The sequence below is a fragment of the Genypterus blacodes genome, unplaced genomic scaffold (genome assembly GCF_046128005.1).
Source record: "Genypterus blacodes isolate CSIRO-AG114 ecotype Tasmania unplaced genomic scaffold, CSIRO-AGI_Gbla_v1 ptg000093l_1, whole genome shotgun sequence".
Lineage (NCBI taxonomy): Eukaryota > Metazoa > Chordata > Actinopteri > Ophidiiformes > Ophidiidae > Genypterus > Genypterus blacodes.
The window spans coordinates 702,580-726,263 of NW_027466897.1; the positions used below are offsets into that span (position 1 = coordinate 702,580).

The window sequence follows — 23,684 nt, forward strand, 5'->3', positions numbered from 1 at the left end:
GCGAGGTAGGAGGTGCAGCGAAACCACAAAAGCATGAACACGAGGCCAGCAAGAGAAGTGAAACAGAGGACACCCTGCATCAGCACCAGAAGACATGTCCAAGGACTCAATGCTCCTTTTGTGCCGCAGTCCTTCTGTCTTCAGTTCTCAGAAACAGGGAGCGGCTCTGGGTTTTAGCAGAAGACGAACTTTCTGAATGAGCTCACCGCCCCCCTCTGTCCCGCATAGTGGAGATGGAGATAAAGAGACAGACAGAGACGGGGGGGGAGACACATATGAGACGAGAGATAATGCAGCTGAGTGTGACAGAGACGGGACTTCGCCACCGTCATGGACACTGTGCAGATGACAGATGAGATCTTTTCCACCATGGGAAAAACCGCCACAGCTGATGTGGAACAGGAAGCGGCTCACGTCACAGGAAGCAGAGCACAATGACAGAACATGGATCGTGTTAATATAGACAGTGGCTCTGTTTTTGTGGGAAATGGATCTCTTGTGTGTGTGCAATTGGCTGTGGTGTGTGTTTTCGTCTGTGACTATAAATGGCAACGATTTCCCTGTTCCATGAAAACACGTCCATGCATACTTTCTGGACCCAGTAGCTGTGACCGTTTTGTGTTTTCCTGTGTGCTCACAGACAGGATGACAGCATGGAGAGGAATGCCAGACTGTGGCAAACATGTTATCGCTAGAGGATAAATCTGGCTTACCGTCACAGCGGCTTAACGGTTTGCTGTCGCCTCGCTGTAAGAAGGTCCCCAGGTTTCTACCCTGACCTGGGTGGAGCCCTCATATGTGTGTGGGCTTCTCCAGGTGCTCCAGCGTCTCTCAACCTTCCAAAAACTCACAGTTTAGGTTTATTAGAGCGTTCAAACTGTTTGTAAGTATAGATGAAGATTGTCTCTATGTCTCAGCCCTGTGATGGACTGGAGACCTGCTGAGGAACTTTGGGAGAGGCTCCACCAGTTCCAACATTTGGCGTATCTGACCCCTGTGCAACCCACAGAGCCTAGTATGGGCAATGAACACTAAGATTGCTTGCAGAAAATGCAGACCTCTGCTGATTAAAGCCAGATCTAGATGATCTTTGATGATCTTACATGATTGATCTGTTCTGATGGAAGCAAATTGTCCGTCAGAAGCCCTGATGAGATGAGACGGCTAGCAATAAGTTATCCCGAGCTCATTCTCTGACAGCTGCCTTGTTTGGACCGTAGACTGCTCGGCCCTGCGCTCCTGCAGCCTCCCAGCATAACGTGACACCGACAGATGTCCAAATAACAATCGATGGTGTTTGTTTGGACCAGTGGGAGGGAGGAGAAGTGGGGAAAACCTGCTGCCATCAGTAACGCGTTTGGGTGGGAGGATGTTCTCCTCCTATGCTGGAAGGAGAATGACAGGAGGGATCATAAGTTGGCTTTGACCTGTGTGAAAGTGGGAGCCGTGGGGCGAGACGCTTGGACAGACGGACAGTGAGCAGCTGTTTGTGTGTGAATACATCTCAGTGTGTGAAGCAGGGTTTTGACAGTATTGTCATTGCTGATGTTGCTATGGTTCACGTGTTTTAAACCCCTCAGCCGCCGTTTGACCCCAACCTGTTAAAAATCGCGCTGAGACGTCCAAGTCGGGCATAAAAGAAACACAAACGGTTAACCGGCCTGTTAAATCTTCACACCTCACACATTCCTCATGTGGTGTGTTTGCTTTCACTCGTCCTTCTAGACTGCACTCAGAGCTGCCTGGACACTCAACACACAGATTACTGAACAATTAGTGCTCTGAGCTATAATAACAACGAGCCACGTGTTCTTAAGAAGCTGATTAAGTATTAAATGCAGAGGCTAAGTAATAATGATACTTTATTGAATTGACTTGCACCATGTCGATTTATGCAGATTTCACTCTTGTTAATGTTTTGAGATCTACATAAATGTACAGACAGACTTATCAAGCTTATCAATGCTCAACAGGAGATATTTACAGTGTGTGTGAGAGTCGCTGGTGCAGGTTGTGTTTGTTACCTTGCAACAGTGCAGAAAATCAAACCCTGCTGTTACACAAAAATGCTCTCTATAACTCAGAAAATGAACTTCACAAGATCACATCATATTTCTCCAATGACATCTTCGTCTAGAATCAAAAGAAATTCTTTTTTCCCCGTCTCTCTCTCTCAGTCAAAGCCAAGTTTGACCCGTCCGTCCTGCACCCAGCTGTGGTTTGGTTTTAAGAGCTAATAAAAGTGCCTCACTTTCACATTTTAAGATGATGGGTGCTATTTAGGAACAAGGGGCCTCTTGTCTGTGTGGACAAAGGACTATCTCTTTTTACCCACAACCATGAACTATTACAAACCTATATATCAACAAACACAGCACATGCAAATACTAGTACACCATTTTAAGGCATTACTGAATAATTATACAATTCTTTGATCCAATGAAAGGATCTGTTAATTAGATGAATATAAGTGTTTGGAAGGATACTTATAAGAAAACAGTTGAATTGTCTTACTTACTTACTTGTGTATCCCTCTTATTGCAGGAAAGGGAATTGACTACGTTTTTGCTGCTTGTAGTCATGTAGTAGAATGATCTGGTGTGTAGGTAGATGGTTGATATTGGCCTCTTGTAACATGTGTTCACCGCTCAGTAGGGCCTGATTGTCAGCATGTACATGTCATGAGAGTAACTGAGGACAAAAACAGTGAACAGAGATCAGCATCACATTATGAGCTAAAGCTTTTTACAGGAAGTGCAACTAAAACTAAAACATTCTTAACTGTGGCTATCTCAGGCCTGGATCTGGGTCAGTTATTCAACTAAAGATAAAGATATCAGTTTGAAATGATTCAATCATTTAAGACACTTCCAAATAATAACAGCAGTAGTTTCCTAAATAAATGTTTCAGTTAAATATTTGCTGTCCCACATGCATACTGCATATAAATGAATGCATGATCACCACTGTGCTGACCTTTGCCCTGTGGGGTCCCAGTGACCACCCAGTCCCACCCCTCACACTGGGGCGGACACAGTTTATCCAGTGTCTCCAGTGAGATATCACATCAGTGTCCTGTTGACCAAATGTTCCCTCGATGTCTCATTTAAAAACACTTACACCATCTACATTACATTAGCCAAATATACACTGCAGTGTTCAGTCTATATTCTCACTATATGAAGGTAACCTAAATAGGCTGTTAGAGCTGTTAAACTTCATGTTAAGCATATTTGATTTGCAGACTGCAGCCCGGGGGCTTGTGTCAGCACAGAGGGTCTGTAGGAAAAATGTGACCAGAGTTGTGGGTCACCACAGCAACAGCATGTGTTCCCCATCAGGCCTTGGTGTGTAACGTATGGCGGGGGCCTCCGGAGGAAACAATCAAAGTTCCAATCGTCTTCTCACACTCACCTCCTCAGACCTCCACTTTTCTGAGAAAGACACATTATCAGCCTGGAAGGTGTTTCAGGGTCAGAGGTCAGTGTAGTCAGATCACCTTTATGTAATATTAGACACTTTTAGACATTATTCATCTCCCGATACGCCCTGTAGTCGGTTATCATATCCATGCACAGAACTTTGCAGTGTTTCGCTCTGTTGCGAAATGTCTTGGAATGTGCATTAAGGCTGGAATGGCAGTGGGCGTCGGATCTCAGTGTGAGAAATGATGATTTTCCAGAATGACAAAACTGGACTCGGTTTGTCCAACTGGAGCGGTTGGTGGAAGCCTGCAGAGCCCTGGAGGATTACTTGCTTCCCCTCTAATGCCATTGGCTGGAGTCCATGTCAATCAGGGCCAAATTCAAGCCATGGTGCGGGTTCTGGATTACAGCGTCACAGCTGGGTATGCTGCGGTTGATCTCTTTATCCAGTCTTGGTTGGTTTTTCAGCGACGCTATCAAAGCTGTGATTCTCCAGAGCTTTGCATCAAGTGGGCCAAAACAACTGATCCTTCTGGAAATAAATAAAATATTCTTTCTCATACTACATCAAGGCTCCTTTCCAGATTCTCACACTCCTCATATGGTGCAGTGTTGCAGACATGGCCCGGTGCCCTGGGGTGCTGTTGAGGGATTTTTCCTCTGTGAGCTTCTATAAACGGGAGGATGTATGGAATTTGTAAAACATTATAATGATGCTGATAAATGGAACAATGGGAATAGAGCAGCCGCACACTTTCACATACACTCACATAGGAACGCAGACGCACAGGCGGGTCGTTGATCTCTATGGTGGGTCGACACCTAGTTTCAGACCATGCGCTCTGTTTCTCACTCGTTCCCACACACAGACACACACGCACACACAGAACGCAGCTGTGTCCTGTTTGGACACACGTGTGCTTGGACTGCAGACTTGAGTGACGTCTCATTCCATTAACGTGAGGCAATGGCACAGGTGTCAGGACCCACAGGCCCCTGGGATCAGTGGAGGTCCAAGCTGCGCCGTTCTCAGCCTGGGATCCCCCCCTTGTGCATTGATCATCACACACACCCTATTAGAAAGGCAGCACACACACGCAAACTACCCGTGGTCACCTTCAGCCTCAGCCTAACCGCTGGACCAATCACACACCCACGCACCCTTTGGACGCTATCAGATCTCAGGCACGTGTGTGTGTGCACGTGCTTGGTGCAAATGACACGACATTAGCTGGAGTCTAAACACATTAATTCTAATGTAAACTTCTCTGCACTGCATCACTAAACAAAGACAGGCAGGCCTCCATGAGAAACAAAGCAAGTGACAACACATGACTTATGTTTGTCTGGATGTCGCCAATTTTTATTCCTCCACTTCATCACTCTCTTTGCACGTGGGAAACTGTAGTCTGGCCATGTTGTTGCACCAGCTGAGAACATAGAGATGTGTTCAGAGGTCCGGCTGGAGGTTTGTCTCCACACACTGCCTCTGTTTCTGATACAAAGCATCTTTTCATAGCTGCCCGACATGTCGCCTTCTTTATTCTTCCTTTTATCTAATTTTATCATTTCACATCTATTCCAGAAGTCATGGAGGGTTTTCTGAAGTAGGACATGTATCCAGCGGTGGAGTCAGGAAGCTGACCTCCCTGGCTGCATGCAGGAGATCTAAACACACTCTCACAGATATCTAAACATCATCTACGGACGTTTATTTACTCTGCCTGAGTCCTCCGCAGGGTATCCAGTTATGGACCCGCTCCGACCTCTTCGTCCTCTCAGCCAAGTGCCTCGAGCTCGCCAGCCTCAGCGAGCCCCTGATCCCCCTCCAGGGAGCCTGAGCCCCCCCCCCCCCCCCCCCCCCAACACACACTCCCCTGGGCGTCATGGAGATGGGATGTGGAAATGCGTCCAAGGGAAACATTAGAACTGGGTCACAGGAGTGGGACTGGATCCACCCAGGTGTCTGTGGGACACTATGGTTCTTGGCATTCCTCTCTCCTTTTGTGCGTCTTTGCGTCCGTCATTACTTCCTTGCTTCCTTCATTCCTATCACCTTTTGTGATAGGGTAAGTTTGGCGATTCCTCCGTGGCTTCAACTGTCGTCCTCTCCGTGGTTTTGACTGCAGTATACAAGTCTTAACTGTGAACTAGATCACAATCACAGCTGGGGACAGTCCACCAACATGTCAGTCTTTACTGCTTTGTCTTAATTAACGTGGTGTGTGTGTGTATCAAGGACATCTGCTATTTAGTTTTGTAACTTTGTGTGTAAGACTCTTCACCCATAGTTTATCTGTTGTCATCACACAGGGCGACGTGCCGCTGTGAGTTCAACCCCCTTCCAGACAATGACACGGAGAATTTGCGTCTCTATTTATGTCCTCACCCTCACTGATGACATCACAGGACATCGCTCAATCTCAGCTCCGTGTTTAGATTCCTGTGTTACTTGCTGTATACACGACTTCAGCTAGGGCAAGCAAACTGAGCCCTCAGACATCAGCACAGCCTGATTTGCAACAAAGTAAATGCAGAGTGGAGTAAATAATCTGTATCCATGGAGAAGTGGCGTGAAAGCCAGATTCATGTGTGTGGGAAAGAGTTTCATGTACTGTATGTCCTGAAGATAGTAGAGGCTCCATAGCAAAGATCAGTCACAGACTAAATGTTACTCTGAGGGATGAGGACTGAAAAATTGCATTACCTAAGCAAATACTTTCCTCCAGCATGACTAAGCGTTTCATCCAATCGGGTACGTTACTGTCGACTTCATCTCAGGCTCCCGACTCATCATCATCAGATTCTACCTGCGTTGTCCATTTTCCTTGTAAAGCAACTTTTAATTCAAAACTGCTTGGAGGAGAAACTCCAACAAACAGATGGAGCATCAGTGGAAGCTTCCGGCCGGTTGTTTAGTGATTTATTTTATTCCTCTCTGAGGCCGTAGGTCAGCGTGCTGGTCTGTGTTTTCCCATCCTGTTCTTAGCGGGTCATTCCCAAACCTTCCCGCCCAGGGGACAGTAGTCTGGCCCGGATCGGATTTATGTTGTCACACAAGGGCACTTTTAATAGATCTGTGATTTTGGAATGAGAAATGCAAACACACCCACATTCACCCGGGGGAAGATTATGGCTGCTGCTGCTACGCTTCATGCAGTGTGAAGAGGAGGGATTTTCTCAGAGTTTTCCTGATGTGGGTCAGACGGCACAAAGTCTCGGGCTGAGTTTACAGAAGGAAATCAAAGTTCCTAAAAAAGCAGGGAACTACATGTTCCTCATTATCCCTTTGTGTTTAGTCACATTAGTCTAAGTGGTGTGTGTGTGTGTTACCGCCCTACACACTGCTGTAACTTTCAAGAGAGGAAGCACCAACACCGGAGTGATGTGATTGGAAGGAGGATGTGTGTATGTAGGTCAAAGTGACGGAGAGATGCAGTTTATATTCATCTGCTGTGAGGTAAATAGCATAGTATGATCCCACAGCTGTGTGTGTATGTGTGTGTGTGTGTGTGTGTGTGTGTGTGTGTGTGTGTGTGTGTGTGTGTGTGTGTGTGGTTTATGACCCTCCAATGAGGTGAGAGGTGATTGGATAAGAAGCAGACACCAGTTGGCAGATCCAGGCGAGAGAGGGAAGGAATGGAGTTTTATTGCTCTTTATTCAGGCGCTCTCTCTCTCTTTCGCTCTCTCTCTCTCTCTCTCTCTGTCGGCCTCCAAACAAAGCTGCTGCTTGTTTGTTCTTCTCTTGTATTCTTCAACACCTCTGCTCGTCTTCTCTTCTATTGCTCTTCTTCATAAGGACGTTGCTGCTGTGATACCTTTGCATGAAAAGCATTCAGACTCTGCTACTGTGTATAATTGAAAACATCAGTCTGAAACTAAAGCTCTGTTTGGAGATTGGCTGCAGTGAGATTACAGAGTTCCACATTCTGCTCCAAAGGCCTAATTAGACCAGATCTGACTTAACCCCTCTTACACATGCACACACACACACACACACACACACACACACACACACACACACACACACACAGACAGACACACATGCATTATGCACAGAAAATATGTTATACTATAGAATAATATCAATGAGAACATCGACATCCACCTGAGTTCACTTAATAATATATGATGGAGGTAAAGCAGCCAGTAAAAATGAGTTGAAACAAAATGCAGATGATGAAAAAGGAGATGGAGACGATCAAGTTGGAGTCTCAAGGATCGAAAGAGAAAACTCAAATTGAAGTAATGAATACGCCTCAATCAGACAGGTTATTAGTCAGCTTTGATCTGCCTGCTGTCGTCCTCATTTCCTTCTCTTCCCCCTGTGACTGTATGAGATTTGACGGCTGATTGATGACGGTTCGTACGCAATTATGGAACTCACGAGAGGAGAGGCCGAAGCTATGACGTCAGCCGTCAGTGACAGGGAGAAAAATAAAAGACTGCAGTCACAGAAGAAGCCAGAGGCCAACACAGTCTGGTAAAATCATGACTGACCTTCAAACACACAGAAACCCAAACCTATAGCCTTACGTCTCTCTGTGTGTGTGTGTGTGTGTGTGTGTGTGTGTGTGTGTGTGTGTGTGTGTGTGTGTGTGCGTGTGTGCGTGTGCGTGTGCGTGTGCGTGTGTGTGTGTGCATGTCTCATAAGTCCAGTGTCTTTTCATGGAGAGACATTCTTACTCTATTTCCTCAGGTTTTCTGTTTATTCAGGTGCAGAATTGTCGGCGGGCAATCCAACAGAATCCATTCTCGTCTGCAATCCCCCTGTTACTGGTCTAGTCGTGCATTATCACAATTCAAACGTGACTGTTTCAACTTTTAACCTCGGCTCTCGGTTTCCGCACATAACCTGCGGTCGGTCGTCTCCGTTTGTAGACACGGCGTACATGTGTGTCTCCTCCCAGCGGACACAGGAAGGGAGCGGAAGACGAAAGGAGGACGAAAGGGGGGTTAAGAAAAGAAGCAAATGGACGTGGGAAGTCTCAAAGGAGTTTCGGGGAGAGCGGCAGCAGTTCGTCCTGAGGAAATGCTGAGCAGGAGTGTGTGTGTGTGAAGGGTGAGCTGATAAGAGCCAGGAGGGTGGAGGTATGAAGGAAGTGGAGCTGTGGATCATGGGTAATTACAGTGGGGAGGACCGGAGAAGAAGTACTAGTACAACAGATACTGGAGAAGGAGTAGATCTGTAGCATTGTAGCCCATAGTGGTAGACACACACAGACAGACACACACACACACTTAAAAACATCTTTGTTATCAGTTTTGCGTGAAGTCTGGCATTTATCGTCCCTGTGTTTTAGCCATGCAGAAAGATACAGAGCAGAGTGTGCATACCATGGCACACACACGCGCGCACACACACACACACACACACACACACACACACACGTAGAGAGAGCTAACTAGTTAAGCATTACAACACTCCATTCCAGTTCTCACACACCCCTCCCCTCTGTCACTGTATATTTTGCTTCCCCCTCGAGACGAATGAGAGCCAAATTACTTTGACAGAATCGTTTGTCTTCAATAAATTTTGTCATCTCGCTTAATTTCCTTTTTTACGAGGGCGATGATTTGTCGCGGGGAACTCAGAGTTACCGCCATAACAATAGAGAACATGGAGCCTGAGTGCAAAGGAAGCAGGTGGCAGGTTTCCACTCTAATCTATTCACCGAAATTAACTTGATTCAGTGTGTTGACATTATGAATTCTGGCAAATATAGGAGTAATTAAATGGTGAGTTGGTTTAATTGTTGATTCTGAGATCATTTCAAACAGAGATCAGAGCTCAAAATGGAGCTGATGATGCTGTGGTGTGATACAGGATCAGTGTTGTGAAACATTCCCAGGTGTGTTTTCTTTGACATCGCTCTGCTTTCTGTCAGTTCAGCTTTGGGTCGGTTCTGGTTGTCTTTGCGTTTTGAATGATGGGATGCTCATGTTGCTCTGCGTGTTTTCTAAAAAGCCTCAGACTCACCAGCTTAGTTTCAACACATCTATAAATCTCCGTGCAAGTGAAAGCTCCTCATAATGTACAGAGTAAATACAGGATATGACGCCATTCCTCTTTTTTGGGAAATTCCTTTAGCATTCCAGGGTGTGTTTCCATTTTCAGTTTATACAGATATTGTGATTTATTGTAGATGTCTGTCTTCATCTGAGGTGTGGACCTGAGTCACGCTTTGCTGACTTTAGATAAGATTTATTCCAGAAACACTTGTACATCGACTTTTACTTTGTGACATTACTCAGACTTGAACCGTTGACGTGATCCAACCAGAAACCAACATTCCTAAAACGTCTCAATGTTTACTCGTAAAGTTAAAGCTTTATAGTTTGTAGTTTGCTGGTCTTCTGCTCAACTGAAGGCTTTATGTACCTACAACTTCCACCAGGGGGCAGTGGCTCCCATGTCCACAGGGAGGAACCTCCTCTGGGTAAGGACAGTAACTATCCTCTTTCCTGTTGCCCAGTACAACAGCGCCACTCAGTGGACAGTCTGGGTTATGGTCTTTATCTCAGGGAATCATTTATATTTTAGGCCCATCAAAAGAAGATAACAAATCCTATTACCTTGAGTTTAAATGGTTAATATATGAAGTGCTGCATTATGTACTATTGCATCCCATCACATGATCCTGGGCCGATCAATCCAGCGCTGCAGGTGATTTCTGGTTTCCCTGTAAGGAATTCAGGGAGCAGACCGTGCCTGACTGTGTTCCATTTGACATTTTGGTTGTTTTGACAGGATTGTTGTTCGTCTCCTCTCGCCTCTGTATGCAACAGCTGCAGGATCTAGATTGAACAACAGACAAAACACACCTCCCTTTCCAAAAAGCCACCCAAAGACAAAGCCCTGCCTTCCACACACACACACACAGGATGTATCCGCACACGTGCACATCCATCAGTTCACTGACCTCAACTGAGCCTTTATATCTACAATATCTGCATTCGATCTGTCCTAGTGGTTGTTTGAATTGTTGTCTGACATTGTTTAGGCTCCCTGTGGCTTTATTAATTCCTTTGTTTTGACCTATGACCCTTGGCTCCAGCTTCCTAACCAGGCCAGGAACATTTCTGTCTGGGGACAAACATCACTGTGTTTGTTGGTTCTCACAGGAACACTGTCAGAGCCACAAACCTCAAGAGGTCCTCACATATTGACCCCCAAGCTCGCAAAACACACAAACAGGCACTTTTCCCATGATACCCTTGGACTCAAGTGTCTCCCAAACTTCACCTTTTAAGTGCTCTCTCCATGTTGTCTGTATTATTCTGTTTCCAACCCGACGACTCATCTGTCCCACCAAGCATCTGCCCTGGCTCTCGTCCTGTCCCGTCCCAGCCTTGGGAATGCCGATCACACTATTTAGGGAATTTCCATCCTTAAGTTTAGGACCAAATTAGGAAATACAGAATTGTCCATAGCAGAAGTAATTGTGTTTAAGCTGTACGAATGGATGAAACCAATAAGATTCAGGTCTGAATGTACTTGATCTGATGTGGTTTACATGCCTGAATACATTTATTTACAAATTCATAATCTGGGTCTGCAACATTATGGCGTTTACATGAAAAAAATCAATTTATCATCTTAATCAAAGCTTTAGCCAACGTGTAAACATACTGAGTGATGTTTGGGTTTGCAAGCTCCACTCAGCAGCTCCAGCACCCAAACAGGTCCTGGTTCTGTGGTGTGAAAAGAGGAGCAGACATTTTCCTTCCCTCTATCTTCCTTCCTCTCCTCACCAAGTGCAATAATGAAGTTATTATATTTAGCTCACAGATTAGGGAAGCTGTCTGCATGTTAAAATAGCCAGCTATCCAAATCCTTCCTCAAGTGATTGCCGTTAAACTTTGAGTGCACTGCAGGTTTTTTTTATTTTTAAAGAGCAATCTGACAGCATAATCTGCTTTTATCTATTTGAACTTTATCTCGTCATGGTTCTATCTGCTTATGTGCATGTGTGTGTGTGAGTGTGTGTGTATAAGAGGTTCTTTCAGGTATGTGTGCGATAAAGACTCAATCAGTCTGACTGATTATTACAGGGCAGAACAGATATTTCAACATGTAGGTTTTTCCGTTTCAGTCATTTCTGTGTGTCTTGTGTTTCCTTAAAAAGAAGAAGGGTGTCGATTGCCAAAAAGTGCAAAGAGTATTCAGTTGGCCCTCTGGTTGTGTGATTCAGGGCCTCTGCGTCTCCCTTTTTGGCAGTAGCCTGTAGTATTCTGTCTGACCGCTGGATGGAGTAAAGAGCTGCGCGGCGGCTCTAACAAGTAAAGGTGTCTGTCTCCCCCCTGTGGTCAAATCCCGAGCAGCACTTGTAGACATGACAGGGTAACACGTGACATCTTTGACTTTGCCTCTTGTGTTGTTGTGATGCTTTGATTGCTTAACGCGTTCTTTTTTGCCAAATCTTTCTTGCCTCTTTGAATTCCTATATCTTCAGGTAAAGTTGCTCCTCTTGCTTTGGAAAATGCAATTTTAAATTTGTGGAGTCCATTTTTTAATATTTTGCCTCTTTGATAAGAAGTTGATTGATTCTTTTTCAACCTCTCTTGTCAGGGTCAGTCAGGCCCTCTTGGTCTCCAAGGTCCCCAGGGGCCCCCAGGCAGGTCCGGGGATCCAGGCATCCAAGGTCCAAAGGGACAAAAAGGGGGCAGTGGTCGTGGTGGGATCATCGGTCCTAAAGGAGCTGTGGTGAGGAATCACTTTTACTCATTTAATGATAACTTTTACACTGAGAGCTCCTTGCTTAACGTTTCTCTTTAATCCACAGGGGATGACAGGTGTTCCTGGCTTTTCTGGATTAGACGGCATTCCTGTAAGTCCATCCAGCAGCCTGTGTGCATACAGCGTTTGATTTCTGCTGCCAGTCAGTTCTGAGTGTAATGACGTGGCTTTCTCTCTGCAGGGTCACCCGGGCCAGGCTGGGCCCAGGGGCAAGCCAGGAGCAGATGGCTGCAATGGGACAAAGGGAGATTCGGGGTCCCCAGGGCAAGATGGCTACAGTGGCCCAACTGGTTTTCCTGTAAGTTTCTCCAAAATCTTTCTCTGCTGCTTTCCTGTCCTTTCCTTAAAGGACATTTGTCAAAACGCAAGTCCATAGATGATAATTGTAGAATATATTTAGTTGGATTTGTCTTAATAAGGTATGAGTGACCATTACGTGCATTCACCTTTCTTTCTCTTGATCTCTGTCTGTTTGTGTGCCTGTTTGTCTCACTTTCTACCTCCTAGGGCGGTCATGGGAGGAAAGGAGAGAAGGGAGACTCTCTGGAGCTGAGCGTCTACATGGAACGTTTCAGGGTGAGGAGTACAGGAGCTAGAGTTCACACCAATCATGGTTACATGTATGAAGGGCTTCTCACTTCATGGAATTTCATTTTTTACTTGAGATTGCTGGAGTGATCCTGGACCCACAACATGTACAGCTCATTAACCTTTGAACATTTATCCACAGGGAGATCAAGGCCCTGAAGGCTTCCCTGGCATATATGTAAGAATTATTGCCTTTTTTATTTTCTCTATTATGATCAGATAATGGAATAGCACATGTCGGCAATTCTCAAAGTAACTCTCAAGTTCATATGTTTGAGCTTGCTCAGAGACGGTTCTTGGATCAATACGTTTGAGAACCACTGACATGTGATAATGTTAATATTACACAGTCAGATCCTTTATTGTTTACTTCACTAACTTGTATGAAACCTGTTTTTATTCATTTTTAAGGGTACACCAGGAACTCCAGGATGGGTCGGTAACAGAGGGCTTCCAGGACCAAAGGTAAGTGTGTGCGTGCGTGTATGTTTTTGTTATGACAACCCAATCTGTGCTGAAGCAAAGTACTTATTAGTGCCTCCTTGTTCTGTCAGGGTCGCCCAGGGCTTCCAGGTCCCCGAGGGCCAAAGGTAATGCTACAGTAACACACTCACTCACTCCTTTATCCATGCATGTGATTGTGTATATACCAGAACACTGAGGTTTGTAGGAACTTGAACATGTGATGGCAGTTTCATGTTTTGTGTTCTTCTGCGCAGGGCACCATGACTAAAGTGCTGAAGGGAGTTAAAGGAGAACGAGTGAGTGGTCTTGTCATATCTGAACTCACAAGTTATCAAGTTTTGATGATCACAACAATTATAACACCTCCAATTTACACCACAGGGGGACACCGGACCTCCAGGAGCTGCAGGAAACACTTCTGGGACTCCCCACACACAGCCCACTTATCTGCCTGTCTGTGAAGATTCTAAATGACTTCACCTTTCTGCATGGAACATAATGACATGTGCTAAGTGATCATCTGGAGTATTAATACCGCACTTTCATTATTTTCATTAGGGGAGCCCAGGAGTGCCTGGTGAGCAAGGAGAACGTGGAGATAAGGTACCAGACACAGCAATCATGACACACATCCACACAGATATTTTCCATATACACACATTCTTAGTAGACATGTAATCTAGTCTCCTTCTCAAACAACATAAACATACTTATTCACATTACAACATGTCGATTCAGCTGCTAATATTCTCTTCTTGTATTTTATTTCAGGCCACTAACAAAGGAGAAGCCGGTGTACTGGGACCACCCGGAGGACGGGTGAGGACAGACGCATTTCTGCACATTGTAGTCAATGTCCGCTAATCGTGTGTTATGTTCATCTCATATGCTTTCTGAATGCTGTTCTAGGGTCTGCCTGGTCTAGATGGGAAACCTGGACAAAGGGTATGTTTGCATGAAAGACGAGATGCTATATCATTAATAGTTTGTTAAAATAAAGTATTACATGGTGATTTCATGAGCACGTCTCTGTTCACTTTCAGGGGGATGATGGTGAAACAGGAATAAATGGCAGAAATGGACAAAAGGTGATTATCGGTTATGTTTGATTATGCATCTGTATAGGCACATGTTTTCACTGATATGTCCAGTTCTCAATGTATATATGATGATCAATTCACACACTGACTTTGTGTTTCAGGGAGCCAGAGGAGAAGCAGGAGAGCTGATCGTATCAGACCCCTCCAATCCCTGGGATCCAAGTGGTAACATGATTAATCAGCTGATGAGTTCATAGAAAAGACATCTCTTACATGAAGTGAAACTCTATTGTGAAATGTTAAAAGGTTTAACCGTAATAGTTTACAAGAAACCACAAGACACGTCTGTGCAAAAGGGGAAGATCAGGCCGTGACTTTCTCATAATGTGATTCAACAAATACATTACAGATACAAACCGCCACAGAAAAACTCCAGTATAAACTAAAAGTGCAGAACTGGGTGATAATTCTTTGTGGTACATGAATTTGTATTCATGCCTTACACTCATTGCACCTGCATGACTTTCGATATCCCTGAGATGCTAATGAACATCTTCACTTTGACTTGTTTAGTTGGTCCTCCTGGCCCCCCTGGTGAGCAGGGTATCCGTGGATGGAGGGGCCCTGATGGAGAAAAAGGATTACCAGGTCCCCAAGGACCCTCTCCCTCTCACGGACAGCAACAAGGTGTGTGAATTACAGCTGAATGCAGAGATCAGCGGCATCATCGTACTAATCAAATAGTCACTGTTAGATAGACACACAGGTTAGTTGTTTAAAGTGGGTTTCTTTGCTGTGTAAATGGATTTAGTATCAGCTCTTGTGAATTTAAGTAGCACTACAACAGTGTTTCCCAGGATCACTTAATTTTAATGTTTAATAAACAATTTAGCATTATTCTGATTCACTCAAGATCAAGATATTTGGATCAATGGCAAAATGTCCTTTGTGTCCATCAGTATGGGAATTCTTGGGGCAATTTGGTGTCAAGGGAGAGAAGGGCCCACACGGGGAACCAGGACTTCCTGCCACTGTTGTCGGACCCCCAGGAGTCCCTGGACGCGCAGGACCCAGAGGTCCTCCAGGACCCAAAGGATCATGTGAGTAAACGAGCAAGTGTGTGAGTGACAGCTGATGCCTTGGCTGTTTCATTTTGTTTGTAAAACTAATCAATGTAACATTCTGTTTATCTCCAGGGAAAGAATACTTCAAAGGGGTTGTAGGCCAGATAGGAAGGCCTGGCAATGCAGGCGCTAAAGGAGCCAAAGGTGCTGTATGCATATTGTGTAAAAGTTCCTTTAAATTAATTCCTTATCAACTAAATGTTTAACACATTCTGGTGTGTGTGTGTGTGTGTGTGTGTGTGTGTGTGTGTGTGTTTGTCCATTCAGGTGAACCTGGTCTCTGTGATTGCAACAACAGACACTTGAAACCAGGCCCTGCGGGCTTTGCTGGTACCCCTGGTGACACTGGGATGACAGGAGAGTTTGGTCCGCAGGGTGATTCAGGAGAGCCAGGACACAAAGGTGTCGATGGGCTGCCTGTAAGAAAAATAAAGCTGCATGAATACCTGACACATCATGATTTGATTAATTCTTTAGCCTTCTAAGCTCACCACAGAGTCCTCTCGTTATATTACAATGCTGTCTTACAGGGATTTCCTGGGTCTAGTGGCTTTCCAGGCCCAAAAGGCAGGAAAGGTGACACCAGTGTGCCCAAAGAGAAAGGTACACAGTCATCTGTTATTTCACCTCATTCCCCTGAGTTTCAGGCATACAGATGTGCGTAGGCACTCCAGAAACCCATAACAAGCCCAGTTTATATGTGTGTGAATGTGTGGTCTTCACAGGATATCCTGGTGAGCCAGGGTTTGCTGGGCAAGGCGGTAATGCAGGAGTGCGAGGACTTCCAGGCCGAAATGGACTGCCTGGTTTACCTGGCAGTCGTGGTCTTACAGTGAGTCTGTTAGACTGGGTACTTGTTAGGTTGTGTTTACACTATGAACTCGTGCAGCAATGGCCCAGTTTCACCATGTGGATGCTTAAGGTCTCATCTGAGTCTGGTGTTGTCTTCTTTCCCTTACTCTCATCACTACTCAAACAATTGGCCTTAAGGGGTTAAAAAAAAGTTGTGTTAAATTAATTTAATTAAAATGACTACAGTGTGATATTGTCCTGATTCATCTCGACAGGGAGAAGGTCCTGTTGGTGAACCTGGAGATAAGGGGTTCCAAGGTCGTCATGGTCGCCCCGGTATATCCGGGCTGAGGGGAGAACCAGGAGAAGACACACTGGGCCTCAAAGGCCAACCTGGTTTGCCTGGTGACGAGGGCATTGGAGGTTACGCTGGCGTCACAGGATCACCTGGTAGCCCAGGTGAGAGGCAACTGACAGATTCCTTTCCCAGTGTTATTCCATCTTAGCATACGTTTCTACTTCGAGCCTTGAGTTCTTTCCTGTGGTTATAAGCTTTCCACTCGCCAAAACATTCCATATTACCTCATCTCTCATTACATACCGTCTTTTTGTCATTTAATACAAAGCCGCAAAATGTGGATGATTATTAATGGCTTGTGATTCAAAGAGGGAAGCATGACAAATTCATTTTGCAAGTGGTTTATCTTTTTATCTTTTCTTTTTCACCTCGTTCTCATCCTGATGCAGAAGCTGCATCCCTCAAACCAGCAACAGCCGAGCTTGTTTGAGATAATGCTTTTGCTTTTGAATAACTCTTGTTTCCGAATGCCTCTCTCTTTCTTGTTTACAACTGAAAGGCGGCTGTTGGACAGAAGGTGGAGATCTGTTGGATGTAACAGGTATCTGGTATAACAACATTTTCACCCTACAGTTCCCTTTGTAACAGCTTCTTTTGTGCTTCGCTTCTGTATGATTTGACTTATGTGCATGTTTGTTTTTGGATGAGTTTATCTTTTACAGTTTAATTTACTGAGCTAAAGTAATAATAATGCTATGATCTGCAACATCAATCCACGCTGGGCAACGAGCAGAAAAGTCACCACTTAAAAAATCATTTGTATATAAAACCATGATATAATGGTAAATGTAGAATTCTGTTCTCAGGTCCTTGTGAGAGTGTTCCTGGACCTCCGGGGTTGCCTGGACCTCCAGGACCTGAGGGATTTCTGGGTTTCCCAGGTAAAATAACAAGAAATGGGTTCTGAAAGTTGTACAGTGAAAGCACTTTCAGTCATATTTGATTTATTTTTCATACTTTGTGATGAAACAGGCACTGCAGGCTTCAAAGGTTTTGGGGGTGAACTTGGACCCAAGGGACTGAAAGGAGAAAGTGGAGATCAGGGCTCAACTGGACCTCCTGGGGAGCCAGGTAAGAGGTTTTATGTTTTCATAAAACACTGGACAGTATTCACACAGTTTTCACAGTTCACAGCACACCCATGGACTTATCCTGCTGGGTTTCTTCTGCTGACCTGTACGGTTCTCCTGTGTAGGTTTTACTGGCACCCGTGGAGACTTGGGGCTGCCAGGTGTCAAGGGTGTAACAGGAAACATTGGTTTGCCTGGTTTCCATGGCCGAACTGGGCCGCAGGGTAATAAAGGTGTTCATGGCGAGATCTTAGGAGCATCACCTGGACCACCTGGTGACCAAGGGCTGCCTGGGTTTCAGGGAGATAAAGGCGGAAGTGGGGATGCAGGGGAACAAGGCTATCCAGGTTCGCTGTCGTTTCACAGTTTCTAATGGTTCAATCGTAGACAGACAGAATAAAGAATTTGAAAAAGCCTTGTGTTCTTCATCTGCCTACTTCAGGAATGGTTGGTATGCCTGGCATGATCGGCTTCAGGGGTGATAGTGGGACTGCAGGCCTACAGGGAGAGGAAGGCAGGACTGGGCCAGCAGGAAAGTACGGCTATCCTGGTGATCTTGGAAACAAAGGCACACCTGGGCTACCCGGGCCCACCGGACAACCGGGTAAGGCTCCTGTTTCCACTAGAAATCATCCTTATACAGCAAAGGTGTTTCTGCTGAGAGGGAAGTGATGTTTTTGTTCATGCTGCTGCTCCTCAGGCTTTACTGGAGAACGGGGAACTGTTGGTGATACAGGCCCTTCAGGTCCAATAGGATTTAAAGGGCTCCCCGGAGACTATGGTGGTCAAGGTCCCATTGGAGAATCAGGTTCAATAGGTGACCAAGGACATACAGGACGAGATGGGCTCCCAGGTCTTGCAGGAATCAAGGGTTTGTTCCACGGATATTTAATGATTCCACAGCATATACTGTAGATTGTAAAGCATAATGAAATATTCAAATAATCAAATTAGATATAATATACCGTATGTGTTTGCTTTTTCATTAGCAAACGCAATTAAAAAGCAGTTTGGTTTAAATGTTTTCCCATTATTCTCCAGGAAAAAAAGGTTCTCCGGGCTTGTCAGGGTTTGAGGGGCCTCGGGGCGGTCTAGGACTGAAGGGCTTCGGTGGGGTCAAAGGGGAACTTGGATTACCAGGAGAAAGTGGCCTAAAAGGAGAGATAGGGCAATATGGAGCGAAAGGTAAGACTTGTAGTAAAATGTTTAGGATCAAGGGCCTCATTTGTCCAATATGTCGTGCAGAGGTTTCCTCAACCTCCCTCACCTCCTCTTCTTCTTCACTGATTCCCCAGGTGATCGTGGTCTGAGGGGTCAATCTGGGGATAAGCCTCACATCCCTGCCTACATGATTATTGATATGAAGGGAACTAAGGGAGAATCTGGAGAGCATGGACAACCAGGTTTTTCTGGGCCCAGAGGTGTGCAGCAAAACCATGATATCATCAGTCTTTCCTTCCACACTCTGTCCCCCCATAACTCACTTCTGAACATCATCTTCCAAAGGTTCCAAGGGTTTCCCTGGTGTACCAGGATACCAGGGGTCTCACGGTCTTCCTGGAGACCCCAGCAATGAGAAAGGTTACCATGGAGACCCAGGTGCAGAGGGGCTCCCAGGAATAAAAGGAATGCCAGGGTTAACTGGAAATCGAGGCATCAGTGGCTTCCAAGGGATGAGTGGGAAAACGGTGAGCAGAATCACTCCGTGGGAAGCTTTAGTGTACCTGATTGATCCAAACTAGGTGGCTGTGAAGTCACCTTCAACTGATTTGGGAAACTTTCGCGTCTTGTTTTGTTTTTTCACACCATGCTACTTTTTTCAGTAGTTCAATTTGCTCTCAGGTACACCAAACAAGTGAACCATGGTCCACCAAAAATCATTGATCTCACTCAGCTACCAACTGTACCCTGGTTCATTACATTGCATGTCAGAAAAACTCCTCAAACACAACTTCTCACAAAGAAAAGCCTCTATTAAGGTTAAATGGTGTTTCATTGATCTCTCGCTTTTCAGGGAATAAAAGGAACCCCTGGTGCTTACGGTGCTTCAGGAGTAAAAGGAGTAACGGGAATCCTAGGTACAACTTCAGATTTAAACCTTGGACAGATAAAGGAACTTAAATAGGAAGAACCTGTACTGTATATGTAGTATTTCATGTTCCTAATTCATATTACAGGTGAGAAAGGCCTTCGCATAGACATTCCTGGAGCCACAGGATTGAGGGGGGAGGCCGGTTTCGTAGGAGTTCCAGGTATATGATTAATGGTTTTTCTACTCATCTCTGCTGGTGATGAATGCCTTCAACACAGTCAAATCAGAACAAATACAGGCTCACGAGTGGCTGATTGTAAATGATTGACACCCTTCTTACAGGCGAGATAGGCTTCATTGGGCAGACTGGAGACAGGGGCGATTCTGGTTTCCATGGTATTGAGGGAAAGAAAGGGCTCTCAGGTGAATGGGGTGCAGGAGGAGTCCCAGGTAAAAAACGTGACTTTTGCTTTCATAATATACATTGTTTAGTTAAAGTGTGGTCATGTTATTTTGTGTCTATTATATTGCTGGTTTTGAATCTCACTTGGATTCAGTCGTGTGCTGTGCATTTCTGTACATCAGGCTCAGATGGACAGACAGGATCTCCTGGTAATCAAGGACAAAAAGGCTTTAGTGGGATTCCTGGAAACCCAGGAAACTCAGGCTTACCTGGCTTTCCAGGGAACAAAGGTAAAAGGATCACAGTACACACATTCTTACAAGACACAGAAGGAAAGTGACAATCTTCATCCATTTGATCGATGCAAATGTGTGCAGGTTTCCCCGGCCTGAAGGGTCTTCATGGGTTACATGGACTGAAAGGACAAAAGGGTGTCCCTGGAATCGCAGGTAATCCATCCCACGTTTTCTGTCTCTCAATAATGTGCCATAAATATTGCATGTGAAGAAGTAAATGTGTCTCTGTTTTCTGTTATGTAAGGTGATGATGATTGACATATTTTCTGGTTGTATTATTCATCAGGTTTGGATGGGTATGGACCAGCTGGGGAGTCAGGAACCAAAGGAGAAAAAGGAGAAGGTGGTGATCCCAACTACCTGGCTGGTATTCCAGGAACAGCTGGTTTGAAAGGCTTCCAGGGACCTCTAGGTTAGCAACTGCTCTGTTCCATTAATAAGGTCCAATGCTGACTCACTTGTGTTTTCAGTGAAAGAGTAATCTGCTGTAAACATGTTTAGACTTTAACACATTTAAGGCTGAAATAATCTTAAACAATGTCTCTCTTGTTCAGGTGACCAGGGTCATCCTGGACTACCAGGACTCAGAGGCCCTGTGGGGGTCAATGGGAGTACGGGCAGACCAGGAACCCCTGGAGAACCTGGCTTTGCAGGCCCTAAAGGATACCAAGGTGGGAAGATACATTTTAGGATAAGAAAACAACTGTTAAGGCACAGATAAGACTGGTTTTGGTGTTAATGATTTCTCCATCACCTTGGTGTGTTTCTCAGGTTACCCTGGACCCAGAGGACTTCCTGGAGTGGATGCTCCACCGGGAGAAAATGGAATAGCTGGACAGATTGGATATCCCGGACGCCCTGGTAATAAAGGATTCAAAGGGGAGCAAGGTGCATTTGGATACAGGGGACAAAATGGCGTGTCTGGGAAAAAAGGTACGGATGACAATTCATTGCCATTGCCAGTATCTTCTGTTTTCACCACTACAGGTCACAAGGAGAATGTCATCTACAGATGATCAATGTGTGACGATTCACAGATATCTGTCACAGAACTTGTTGCGTTTGCAGGCTTGTGTGTTTAATTTAGTTTTCCATTCAATACACAGAGATTTTGCTATATCATACATGGTTGCCTTAAAATCATAGTTATATACCGACATGTGGTAAAAGTAGCTCAATGTGAAAAAAACGTATTCTCACCCATTATGATTTATACCTCTGAAGGGACTAACGAATGCTATGTTGGCATACAACTAAGAGTTATGTCTTCTCAAATCTTACACCTGTTAACATTCACACTGTAGGTGGTGAAGGAGAGCAAGGGATGATGGGATTCCCTGGTGCTAATGGTGGGAAAGGAGACAGAGGACCAACAGGTGAAAAAGGAAACACTGGACCCTCAGGTATGTTATGCAGATTTGTCATATTTTATACTCACTTCCCACTGTACAAATGAGCAATGTCAACATTTAAACATTGCAATTTTCAAAACAAGCCTAATAAGCTAAACCCTTTGTCGCGTGGCTTTGTTGTATACATTAGAAATGTCTTTTATGTGATTTGTTTCCCTGGCTACCTGCTGCTTTCGTGTCTTATTCATCATTTGGTCCATCTTGGCTTCAGGGGTTGCAGGTGTTCTGGGCAGCCCAGGTCCTCTTCCACTGCCCCTCAGTCTTCCAGGAGAGAGAGGCAATCAGGGACAACAGGGTATACGAGGACCACACGGCATCAGAGGGCACATAGGGCCACAAGGGCCCCCTGGGGATACAGGTTAGTTATTAGTGCTGGTGGAAGACTTTCCTAAATTCTTGTTTTGTGTTTTAAGCATTTAAGTATATTACTTGTGTCATTTTTGTTTTTCAGTCAAACATCTCTAATTAAACATCCTGCTCAGTCACATAACCACATTTTTACTGCACAGGTTACTTTGGACCCAGTGGGCACAAAGGCATGCCTGGGATTGGCGGAACACCCGGAACTCCTGGATTCCGTGGAGAAGTTGGACATCTGGGTCACCCTGGTCTGCAAGGCATGGAAGGTATGAGCAACACTGAGGGCCATTTATGGATTAATGAATTAAGTCTGGATTAAAAGGTTTAAGAGAATGTTCAGACAGGGGGCATTTACCGAGAGGGTGGATGTTATTCAATGTTTATTCAGTGTAAAATACAGAAGAACTGAAACTTCTCTGTTCGAGAGGCTGAATGTTCTTATGCAATAAATGAGTAAAAAGTTTGGTCACAGGAGAGGTACATCATACTTGTTACTGTGTGTATTGAGTATATTCATTATTTGTATGGCTGAATTAGATAATTGTTTATTTCTGTATTGGGCACAAAAACTATGTTGCACTCATCATTCCTTTCTAGGTCACAGTGGCAACCCTGGTATCCCTGGGTTACCTGGTATGCCAGGCCGCAGTGTCAGTGTGGGTTACTTGCTGGTGAAACACAGTCAGTCCGACCACACACCAATGTGCCCTGTGGGCATGTCCAAACTGTGGGACGGGTACAGTCTGCTGTACTTTGAGGGTCAGGAAAAGGCCCACAACCAGGATCTGGGTAAGTCAGAACAGATAGACTGACCCAAAACCTCCACCAGTATTATAGTTGTTCTATACTGATGTGGTCAGTCTCAATGAGCTGGACTGACATGTATCATAGGAGATGACCTTTGAGAGTGAAACAAGATGACTTTGCTTACATTAGCTGGTAGATTTTCATTTCTAGTTATAATCTCACATTCCCATCAGTCCTCTCTTATGTACTGTGTTAGTACAAATAGCACTTTATCTGTCTGTGTGATACGCTTCTTTTTATTTGTTTCATCTTCCCAGTACTTGCCAGCTCTAGTCTGCCTTTAACAATGATTTACTAGAAATAAATCAATCACGAGTTAAATCTGCCAATGACCGAGTAAACCAGCTGAGGCCATCCAGAGCCAGATGTCCTTTTATTTGAAGATACGGCATCATAAGGTGTATTTAACAATGTTTGACTAAATTTGAGCTGTTGCTGGGCTTTGCAGGATTGGCTGGTTCCTGCCTGAAACGGTTCAACACAATGCCCTTCCTGTACTGCAACCCTGGAGACATATGTTACTACGCCAGCAGAAATGATAAGTCCTACTGGCTGTCAACAACTGCTCCTCTTCCCATGATGCCTGTAGAAGACGGAGACATAAAACCGTATATCAGCCGCTGCTCAGTATGTGAGGCTCCATCAGTTGCCATAGCAGTGCATAGCCAGGACATCACCATCCCACAGTGCCCTGCGGGCTGGCGCAGCCTGTGGATTGGCTATTCCTTCCTCATGGTAAGATGAAGAAGATTTATAAACTCTCTCTCCCTT

At 45.0% G+C, this 23,684-nt stretch overlaps 1 protein-coding gene across 2 annotated transcripts in view; it reads left to right on the forward strand.

The window, feature by feature from the left end:
• The window catches only part of col4a2 (collagen, type IV, alpha 2), a 44,242-nt gene that overhangs the window by 18,293 nt on the left and 2,265 nt on the right, over positions 1-23,684 (forward strand). Inside the window, exons 5-47 of one of the 2 annotated variants that reach the window (XM_076159124.1) lie at positions 11,999-12,133; positions 12,213-12,257; positions 12,348-12,464; positions 12,674-12,742; positions 12,897-12,932; positions 13,166-13,219; positions 13,309-13,344; positions 13,474-13,515; positions 13,601-13,672; positions 13,778-13,822; positions 13,991-14,038; positions 14,129-14,164; positions 14,263-14,307; positions 14,421-14,484; positions 14,833-14,946; positions 15,219-15,359; positions 15,456-15,527; positions 15,651-15,802; positions 15,914-15,986; positions 16,109-16,215; positions 16,451-16,634; positions 17,033-17,074; positions 17,340-17,414; positions 17,506-17,604; positions 17,729-17,950; positions 18,046-18,207; positions 18,304-18,474; positions 18,645-18,788; positions 18,899-19,024; positions 19,110-19,291; positions 19,618-19,681; positions 19,781-19,855; positions 19,978-20,085; positions 20,221-20,328; positions 20,416-20,487; positions 20,621-20,746; positions 20,889-21,005; positions 21,106-21,267; positions 21,639-21,737; positions 21,958-22,104; positions 22,256-22,372; positions 22,704-22,895; positions 23,362-23,648. In XM_076159124.1, the coding sequence (XP_076015239.1) occupies positions 11,999-12,133; positions 12,213-12,257; positions 12,348-12,464; positions 12,674-12,742; positions 12,897-12,932; positions 13,166-13,219; positions 13,309-13,344; positions 13,474-13,515; positions 13,601-13,672; positions 13,778-13,822; positions 13,991-14,038; positions 14,129-14,164; positions 14,263-14,307; positions 14,421-14,484; positions 14,833-14,946; positions 15,219-15,359; positions 15,456-15,527; positions 15,651-15,802; positions 15,914-15,986; positions 16,109-16,215; positions 16,451-16,634; positions 17,033-17,074; positions 17,340-17,414; positions 17,506-17,604; positions 17,729-17,950; positions 18,046-18,207; positions 18,304-18,474; positions 18,645-18,788; positions 18,899-19,024; positions 19,110-19,291; positions 19,618-19,681; positions 19,781-19,855; positions 19,978-20,085; positions 20,221-20,328; positions 20,416-20,487; positions 20,621-20,746; positions 20,889-21,005; positions 21,106-21,267; positions 21,639-21,737; positions 21,958-22,104; positions 22,256-22,372; positions 22,704-22,895; positions 23,362-23,648 (4,584 nt within the window). The remainder of the gene's footprint in view (positions 1-11,998; positions 12,134-12,212; positions 12,258-12,347; positions 12,465-12,673; positions 12,743-12,896; positions 12,933-13,165; positions 13,220-13,308; positions 13,345-13,473; positions 13,516-13,600; positions 13,673-13,777; positions 13,823-13,990; positions 14,039-14,128; positions 14,165-14,262; positions 14,308-14,420; positions 14,485-14,832; positions 14,947-15,218; positions 15,360-15,455; positions 15,528-15,650; positions 15,803-15,913; positions 15,987-16,108; positions 16,216-16,450; positions 16,635-17,032; positions 17,075-17,339; positions 17,415-17,505; positions 17,605-17,728; positions 17,951-18,045; positions 18,208-18,303; positions 18,475-18,644; positions 18,789-18,898; positions 19,025-19,109; positions 19,292-19,617; positions 19,682-19,780; positions 19,856-19,977; positions 20,086-20,220; positions 20,329-20,415; positions 20,488-20,620; positions 20,747-20,888; positions 21,006-21,105; positions 21,268-21,638; positions 21,738-21,957; positions 22,105-22,255; positions 22,373-22,703; positions 22,896-23,361; positions 23,649-23,684) is intronic. The other variant, XM_076159125.1, reaches the window with a different exon arrangement.